At 44.5% G+C, this 9,465-nt stretch overlaps 1 protein-coding gene across 1 annotated transcript; it reads right to left on the bottom strand.

Moving 5' to 3' along the window:
* Positions 1-7,371: 7,371 nt before the first annotated feature.
* Positions 7,372-9,101, bottom strand: LOC310851286 (5'-AMP-activated protein kinase catalytic subunit alpha-1-like). Its single transcript, XM_083753506.1, has 2 exons — positions 7,686-9,101; positions 7,372-7,618 (listed from the first exon to the last, which is right to left on the bottom strand). The coding sequence occupies exons 1-2, from the start codon at positions 9,090-9,092 to the stop codon at positions 7,373-7,375; spliced, it is 1,653 nt and encodes a 550-aa protein (XP_083609632.1). The 5' UTR covers positions 9,093-9,101; the 3' UTR covers position 7,372.
* Between the last annotated feature and the right edge of the window lie 364 nt (positions 9,102-9,465).

Raw genomic sequence — 9,465 nt, 5'->3', positions numbered from 1 at the left:
TATATTCTTAGCTGTTGTCCATACTCCTAAATATTAAACTTTCTTCTCAATCATCAGTTCCATTACTTGTTGTAGGTCTTATTTAAACTGCTCTGTCACATTTTTCATCAACACTTTCATTTTGCTTTTATTTAGTTTAAAACCTGCTGCTTCTCTAAACTTGAGAATCTCTTCCAAGACCCTCGATATGCTCGCCACAGGGTCTTCTACTGTTTTCCTTTGGACCAGAACACCAAGGCCAAGGGTGGGCAGCCCGGGACCTCCATACATACTGTCTAGGCTTGTGCCCCAGGGACATCAGTTTGACTTCACCTCTGAAGGCGCACTCCATTGTTTCTGTTATAAGAATTCTAAGGTCCCAGATATAAAATAAACGTTCAAAAATGTACGAGGCAAACACATACATAAGTATATAAACCACGTGTCTGAAATAGTACAGGAAAGCTATCCTGAAGCCATTTGCTGAAGCCATTTTGACTTTCCCAGTGAACTCAAATATTTCTCTGCAAGGAGAAAGGGAAAGCGAAAGCCTCCCCATTCTCTTTTGCTTACAAATCCTGTCTTAGGGGTGTATTTGTGTATGAATAGGGTGAGCCTGTGACCTGGATTCAGGAACTAAAAGTATTTACCATCACAAAAGCAATCAGTGACCATTATCAGATATCCTGGCAGACAGGATTTCTGCTGTAGACCGCCTCCTTCTGCGATGTATGTATGATGTTTTAGGAGGGTGGTCTTGGGCTACAGGGTGGCCAATTTCAAAAGTCTGTGTAAGGGCTTGCGCACCATCGTTCTGGGTTCTCTCCTCCCTCCTGTGTGTGGTGAGTGGGGACCCTGTTGCAACAGTTAATAAAGATCAGGCTTACTAGCTGCTTTGCTTCTCAATATTCTCTGGTTGGCCTCTGTTATTTTCTCCAACCGATAGGGAACCCACTTAAGGACTGTATACTGGCTCTTGGATACCCCATAAGGAAAAGGAGCAGGTTTTTTTCCTATAACATCACTCAAGACAGACGGAGGCCAACAACAACTTTCACAAAATCCACACTCTGGCTTAAGCACAGTCACATCATGTTGCCAAAAGGAAAGAAAAAAGTCAGTCACTTGCAGTATGGCCTCTAGCTACTTTCAGCTTGTGAGAAGTCTTTTCCAGAAGAGCAGTTTGCCAGAGTATCTCTTGCTAATTACGAAGCCTCTCTCCCCTCTGCCAGCTCCACTAACTTGGCCAGGATCACGCAGTCAGGAATGAAAGGGCGAGGGAACATCTCCATCGACCCTCTGGCACAAATCAAACCCATTGCTGCCCTGCAGGGATACTAATTGGCGATGTGCTTGCCTTTGGAAGCATCTGAAAAGGCACCTCCGTAGGGGTGCAGTATTGGCAGTGAAAAACATACAATGAGATTAAACCAAGCGGCTCTGGGGGAAGATACACCTCCCGTCAGGATCACCTGCTTCGTAGTCCTCGCCTGCGTATTTACACAGAGAGTTTTCCGCCAATGCATCTGTGCTCAAACAGGGTCACGTTAAATAAATAAACAAATCTAAAACCAGTATAGTATAATAATGGTACAAAATAAAAAGTACAATATCTCTGCCAGCATAAAAAAGCATTTAAAAAGAAAGTCAAACATCAGCATTCATTTAACATTCATCAAGTGAAGTGAACTTAAAGATCACCAATAAGTCCAATAAAAACATCCAACAACTTCACATCCCAAAGTAACCTCCAAGCTGATGACTTATACCTGAAGGAGCATCTCCACCCCCATCGTTCAGCCATGAGGTCCAGCACTGAGGGCTTTCTCGGGAGTGGCACCCGCCCTGTGGAATGCCCTCCCATCAGATGACAAGGAAATAAACAACTATCTGACTTTTAGAATACATCTGAAGGCAGCCCTGTTTAGGGAAGTTTTTAATGTTTGGTGTTTTATCGTGTTTTTAATATTCTGTTGGGAGCTGCCCAGAGCGGCTGGGGAAACCCGGCCAGATGGGTGGGGTATAAATAATGAAATAATGAAAGTCCCAAACTTTTATCCCTCAGCCCAATAAGCCAGAAGGTCCCCTCTGTGTTCCTCTGGAGGCAGCTCTGTTATGATGGCTTCTGGGGATGGAGGGTGGGGACAACCATTTCCCCAATGGGGTTCCCAACACTGTACCTCTCTTGTCATGCTGTGTATGGTGTAGTGGTTAGAGTGTTGGATTAGGACTTGGGAGACCAGGGTTCAAAGCCCCCCTTGGCCATGAAATTCACTGGGTAACCTCAGGGCCAGTCACAGTCTCTCAGCCTGACCTACCTCACAGGGTTGTTGTGAGGATAAAATGAGGGGGAGTGAAACCATGTACGCTACTTTGAGCTCCTTGTCGAAAATAATAATAATAATAATAATAATAATAATAATAATAATAATAATAGTTATTTATACATTTATACCCCACCCATCTGGCTGGGTTCCCCCAGCCACTCTGGGCAGCTCCCAACAGAATATTAAAAACAAACAAGCTTCCAACAAAACAATAGTCCTTCAGATATTAAAAGCTTCCCTAAACAGGGCTGCCTTCAGATGTCTTCTAAAAGCTTGGTACGAAAGGTGGGATACAAATGCAAAATTATGATAATGATGGGCATTTGATGGGCAGGCGGAGTTATTTCAGAGGCCTCTGAGTCTAAATGTAAGCATGGCTTGGGGGGGGGCAGGGATTTAGGAAGGCATTCCCAGGGAGGAATTGGTGGATGCTGGGGATTGTAGCCAACTAACTTTTACTCAGAGTAAACCCATTGAAATTAATGGTCCTAACATAAGCCCCATCTGCACTACACATTTAATCAGCCATGGCTTCCCCCAAGGAATCCTGGGAGCTGTAGTATGCTAAGGGTGATGAGAGTCGTTAGGAGACCCCATTTGCCCCAGAGAAGTGTAGTTCCCAGAGTTCCCTGGGAAGAGGGATTGGCTGTTAAACAGCCCTGGAAATTGTCACTCTTTGTTGGAAACAGGGGTGTCCTAACAACTGTCAGGATCCTCAACAAACTACCAGTCCCAGAATTCTTTGAGCGAAGCCATGGGCAATAACCCCGCAAAAAGCATTCATTCCATTGTTCCTACATGCTGCCCTTCGAACCAAATTCTCTGGGTGACTCGCAGAAGCAATAAAATACAGAAGACAATTCGCAATGCAGTCACTGAATGCGGAACAAAATGAAGCCCCAAAACGCACCCGCCTACCGAAAACCACCACCACCACCAATGAAATCAGCATGAATTTCAGCAGCTCAGACAATTAAAACCAGCATAAAATCCAGCAAGGGGGAACTTGGCACAAAAATAGGAACACCCAATGGAATGCATTTTAAAAACACGGGAGAACATAGAAGACAGGAGTGATCCTGTTGGATTAGACCAAAGACCCATCTGTTCAGTCCGATTGAGCACTAAAAAGTAGTTTTCCTGGGGGGAGGGGAGCAGTGGGACAAGAGGAAGTGTGGATAACACTTCAATTGAATCACACCCCCCAAATCCATAATTCAGTGGCAAACTCTGTCCGATACTGGAGATTCGGGGTTTCTAAAACCAGCATTTTGAAAAGTAGAACTGGAAACAGAATGGAAGGAATTGCAAATGTGACAGAGCGTTGGTGACATACAAAGCTATTTAAAATTCCCCATCACTAACCTGACCACCTACTGCGTGGGCCAACTGAGGCACAGGGTATATGTCATGAACAGATAGCTAGCTCTCCAGAGACAGACGGACAGAGAATGAGAGACCTTCTGGAGCATGTCAAACATTTTCTAACTGATCCATATAACACCTCCCCAACTGTAAAAAACATGATTTCCCCCTGAATAACCCAAGCTCTCTTGTATCCTCAGAGGCAGTTTCCAACAAAAGTGAATCAGAGCTGGGAACGCAGCCCAGATGTTCTCCCATCTATATCGGCTACCCCGTTCTTTCTGTGTGCAAAGTTAATTACTATTTATGAAGAGCTTTCATCTTTATTTCAAAAGTGTCGTTGTTTGGTGAGCCACAACACTGGCACATGCATATAGATAGATAGATGTATGCTCATCTGACATCATCATGATTCAGATCTGCACCTACCAAGATAAAGGACACAGATGAAGGAGAACTGGGGTGGAGCAAGGTGCAGCAAAAGGGCTGCTGGAGCAGCAAGGATAGGGCCGGCCCTATCATTAGGTAGAATGAGGCAACTGGCTCAGGGGATCAGGAATAGGCACTGAGGAGTTGGAGGACAGGGCTGGGTATGCTGCTCTGTACTCCTCAAGTTGCCCAACTGCCCCTGTGGTGGTCAAGGATGCTTTCTCAGTGACGTAGTTTCGGGGGGCACAAGGCACAAAAGTGTTACAGGGTGCAAAATTACAACACCTGGCGCTGCCTCAATATAGCTGCGTGCTTCCGTCGCTGGGCTCCACTGAAAATGAATTTTCTTTGAAAACCAGGAATTCACCTCTCCAGACAACGGAACGATTCTTCTTTTCTATATCTCTGCGGCTGCACTCTCCTGGGTGATGCGGACCCTATTAAGCAGTTGAATGTGCATGTGTACTCTGTTTCCCTCCCGCACAGCCCCAGGCACTGGCAACCCATGCTACACCACTGCCAGAGTTGAAATGAGATTCAACACAAGTGTGGTAAACTCAGAATAAACCTTGGTGACAGCCAAGGCTTTTTTCAGCTGGAACTTGCTGGAACTCAATTCCGGCACCTCTCAGGTGGGCACCATTGCCATTATAAGAGAACAAGGGAGGTGTTCGTGGTGAGTTCCTGCACCTCTTTTTCTAGAAAAATAGCACTGGTTACAGCTCATGGTTTGCCTGGAGCAAGAATGATGCACTAAGCCAAGCCATAACTTAGCTTGCAGCAACAGGAGGACAGAACAGCTATGATCTCTTTTTTGGGAGCCCACACACTCACACATCTGCTCTAAGCCATGGTTTGGCTTAGCATTCCACCTAAAATTTACTGTGAAGAAATTCCAGAATCTAGCACTCAAGGATTGGGAAGCAAATCCTCCAATGGGGACTGTGCAAAGACAGCTTTATATACATGAAGAAATATCCACAAAGAATTTTCCATCTAAAAGGAGTTGGAAAGTAAAAGACTCTGGTGCTTGCAGAGACCTTGAAGACAGATGTGTCCTTGCTGGCAGCTTGCCTTGTTTGATTTAGAGATGCTGTTGAGAGAGCACCTTTCAAACACCAGACCATGCCTGTAAGATTTACACCCCAGTACTAGGAGATAACTCTTTTTGTTCAAACTGCTCTGCCCTGGTGAAATTATTTCGGGCTAGGTCATACATATTTGCAACTTCAGGTGTTAGATCTTATCATTAATTCAGTTTTGGAGATTAGATCCCACTGCCATTCGATTTCAGAATGGTTTATGATATAAAGTTCTGTTTTTAAAAGGGGGTGTGTGGATTTCTCCACTGTATGGGAATACATTTATCTCTACAACATCCATTATTTGTGGAACATTTTAACGCAAATCTGGACATCAGCTTCCACAGTGACAATAGCTCCAAATTAGGAAATTAAAGAGATTGTGCATAGTTGCCTGGTTTGACAATACCATTTTTGCTAGTTGTGTTTGTGTCTCTCGGCTGCTGAGTTGTCCACAGGGGTAGGTGAATGTATCAATTTCAATGTGTCATTTTCCCACTCTTAATTCCATTCTCCAGGTTGCTGCATCAGTTTGCATTTAAAAAAAATAATCCTAAAATTCATCAGCATTTTAGTGCTAATTTCCCGTAATGTAAACATTTGGGTAAACACTATATTTTCCCAAATATAATGCATTTTTATGTATTATTTTCAGCAATATACCCAGTATGCATTTCTGTGCACTCTTTCCACTAATAACTGCATTTTGCTACACATTATTTCATTGAAGAACTGCACCACGAAATTCAAGATATGCAAATTTAAAGCATTAACTGTGTTTTAGATTGCATATTGCATCAGAATGAGCAAACTTAGTTGTTGTTGTTTAGTCGCTTAGTCGTGTCCGATTCTTCATGACCCCATGGACCAGAGCACGCCAGGCACTCCTGTCTTCCACTGCCTCCCACAGTTTGGTCAAACTCATGCTGGTAGCTTCGAGAACACTGTCCAACCATCTTGTCCTCTGTCGTCCCCTTCTCCTTGTGCCCTCCACCTTTCCCAACATCAGGGTCTTTTCCAGGGAGTCTTCTCTTCTCATGAGGTGGCCAAAGTATTGGAGCCTCAGCTTCAGGATCTGTCCTTCTAGTGAGCACTCAGGGCTGATTTCCTTAAGAATGGATAGGTTTGATCTTCTTGCAGTCCATGGGACTCTCAAGAGTCTCCTCCAGCACCATAATTCAAAAACATCAATTCTTCGGCGATCAGCCACCTTTATAGTCCAGCTCTCACTTCCATATATCACTACTGGGAAAACCATAGCTTTAAGTATATGGACCTTACAAACTTAGTAGGTATGCATTAAAATTTGAACTGAACTAAATTTTGTTCCCTGTCCCTAGCCTAGGTTAGGCTGTGATTCAGTTTGTGCTTTGTTTCAGAAAGTACAAAACCAGTAAATTTGCCTTTATACGCGTGCTGGATCGAATTCCACCCCCACCCCCAATCCCTACTTCCTTGTAAACACACAGGATCTTAGCCTTAGTGGCTTGAGCTGCAGAAGACAATCCAAACTGAATGGAATTCCTATACTCCTGCAACTCATCAATCTTTCCATTTTATAATTGGTTTTCCACCATACTCATGCATCATCACCCCTTTCTGGAAAATAAAATGCTCTGAATTAATTTCATAAGGATTATTTATTGGTCCTCTATTGTCAACGGTCTGTTCCATGTTGCGCTTTCCAGTTTTATAGCATCTATGAGTTAAATAGAGGGGGGGGGACCCGTTAAGACTCCTGCTGGTGGATGAGGGCTGAAATAATTTCCTCTCTGTTCCAGAACGCGAAACTGAAAATAATCTGGGTAACAACAAAGCCATCATCATTCGCAAAGACAAGGTCCTGCTGTTCCCCAGTATTGTTAGTGATTGACTTCACCACCACCACCAACAGCATTCTCCCCACCCCCACCCCCAGCTATCCACTTCTAAATTGTGGGGGAAGGCTTTAATCCCCATTATATATATAAAAAAGCTGAATAGAGATGACTTGGCCACATGCTCCGGTAACTTCCAGATTGGATTGTTGCAATCCACTCTACTTGGAACTGCCCTTGAAGACAACTCAGAAACTTCAATTGGTCCAAAATGCAGACGCCAGATTGTTGGCTGGGGTTCCCTTCAGGTCTCATATGCTAATCGCTGTTTTAAAACAGTTGCACCAGCTTTCTGTTTGTTTCTTTTTTTTTTTCATTGTGCAAGTATTTTAATAAGAATTGCACACATCTCAAAAAATTCTATCGTGTGGCTCCCTGATCTTGGGGTTAACTCGGTTGCAGAGGAATCGAGGGAAGAGGTCACCGATGAGGTAAGAGACATATCAGAGGATTTTCCTTGAGCTTCAGTGTCCAAATCCTTCTGACAAGATCTGTAGGTCGTCACAGAGCCTGACCTCTGGGGAGTGGTAGTCCCCGATTTTCCTTCGGTAATTTCATTTCTGGGTTTGCAGCGTTTGGGAGCCGATTTCTTCAGGAGCCAAGCCGTTCGACAACCAAGGTACCACATCAATGCTACGAAAATCCAGTAGGTAAGTCCTACTGTCGACCTGGTATAACTGGAGGCTCATTTTGGAATACGTGCCGGTCACTGGATTCTTCCTTCGAACACGCAAGTAGTATGGATTCACCACCTTCCACTCGTAATCCAGCTGTTTGATTGCTCGACAAACTTCTGCCATGATGTCATTGGGTCGACTCTGGCTCCGGATTCCCAAATGCCACTTAGCTCTCCTGACCCCTTGATGTTTGGACTTCTGTGGGTTTAGCTCGTCGAGCGTATGGCGTTGCCCTGGCGTTTCAGCCACTAAAAATGGCACTCTTTCGGGGTGGGGGCGGGAGAAGTGATCATCGAGAAAGGAATCTGGTGGGCTTGTAGCCAAATAGAAGTCTTTTGCTTCATTCATTATTCTCCTGTTATCTATAATCAGGTGGTAGGCGACCGCTAAAGGATCCTGGTGGTTCCGGTTATACAGGCAGCCCAGCACCTCCTCCTCTGTGCATTCGAATTTATCGCAGACCTCTTTTAAGGCTTCGTCGTCAATCATCGTTGAACTGTAAGACGGGTCCTCGGGAAAGAGGTACTTGGGGAGGTCTTGCTTGAACCATTCGTGTTCCCTTATGTCTCTGATTGTAGCTCTCTTCATGGGATCCACCTGCAACATGTGTTTCAAAAGGCTAATTACTGCTGGATTCAGGTACTGAGGCGTATAAAAGATACCATCACATATCTTCTTAAAAAGAGTTGGCACATGATCATCATCAAATGGAAGTGTTCCACATAGCAAAGCATAGAGAATAACGCCACTGCTCCATATACCCACTTCAGGACCTGCGTATAACCTTCCTGAAATTACTTCTGGAGCAGCATAGTTAGGAGAACCACAGCTTGTTCTTAAAAATTCTCCATCTGACATCATATTTGAGAGGCCAAAATCGGCAATCTTGGCATTCATGTGTGCATCAAGCAGTACATTTTCAGGTTTCAAGTCTCTATGCACTACCATATGCCTATGGCAATAATCCACACCAGAAAGGATTTGCTGGAACAGACGTCTACTCTCCTTTTCATCAAGCCTTCCATTTTTACAGATGTAATCAAACAGTTCACCTCCTGAAACATATTCCATCACCATGAATATATCGGATGGGGTGCTGATAACTTGGTACAGCTTGATTATGTGCGGATGCCGGAAAAGCTTCAGGTTCTGAATCTCTCTGCGGATTTCCCCCACCACATCAAGGCTGCAAATCTTCTGCCTGTTCAAGATCTTCATGGCCACTTTGTGCCCAGTCAGCTCGTGTTTGCCAACCTTGACTTTGCCGAAGGTGCCCACGCCCAGCGTGTCCCCCAAGATGTAGTGCCCTATCTTCACCCGCCCGTGCTCATGTTTCTGTTTATCCGCCGCCGCCATCTTGCGCCGAGAGCCCCTTTCTGTTTGTTTCTGGGCCCAATTGAAAGGTGCTCACATTAGTGTTTTGTTATGTACTGAGCTGAATCCTAGAACAATGGGATCCAGAATACAGCAGTCTGATTGGTCCACAGGAGCCACCCAATCCAGCTCCAGGTGGAAGTGACTCAGTGACCTGATTGGCCTGCAGGAGCAGCCCAGAATTAGCCAATCATGTGGGGCCCATTGTGTAAATAATGTATATATAGCTAGACGTTTTGGGGAAAGTTTCATTCATTGCTACTAGGAGCTGAATAAAGAGCATGAAATTCACACTCAACTCCGAATATATTTTATGTTTAAAGCCCTACATGACTCAGGCCCCAAACACCTCCTT

Source organism: Podarcis gaigeae, assembly GCF_964106915.1.
Source record: "Podarcis gaigeae genome assembly, chromosome: 8".
Taxonomy (NCBI): domain Eukaryota; kingdom Metazoa; phylum Chordata; class Lepidosauria; order Squamata; family Lacertidae; genus Podarcis; species Podarcis gaigeae.
This window is presented reverse-complemented; position numbering and strand designations above follow the sequence as displayed.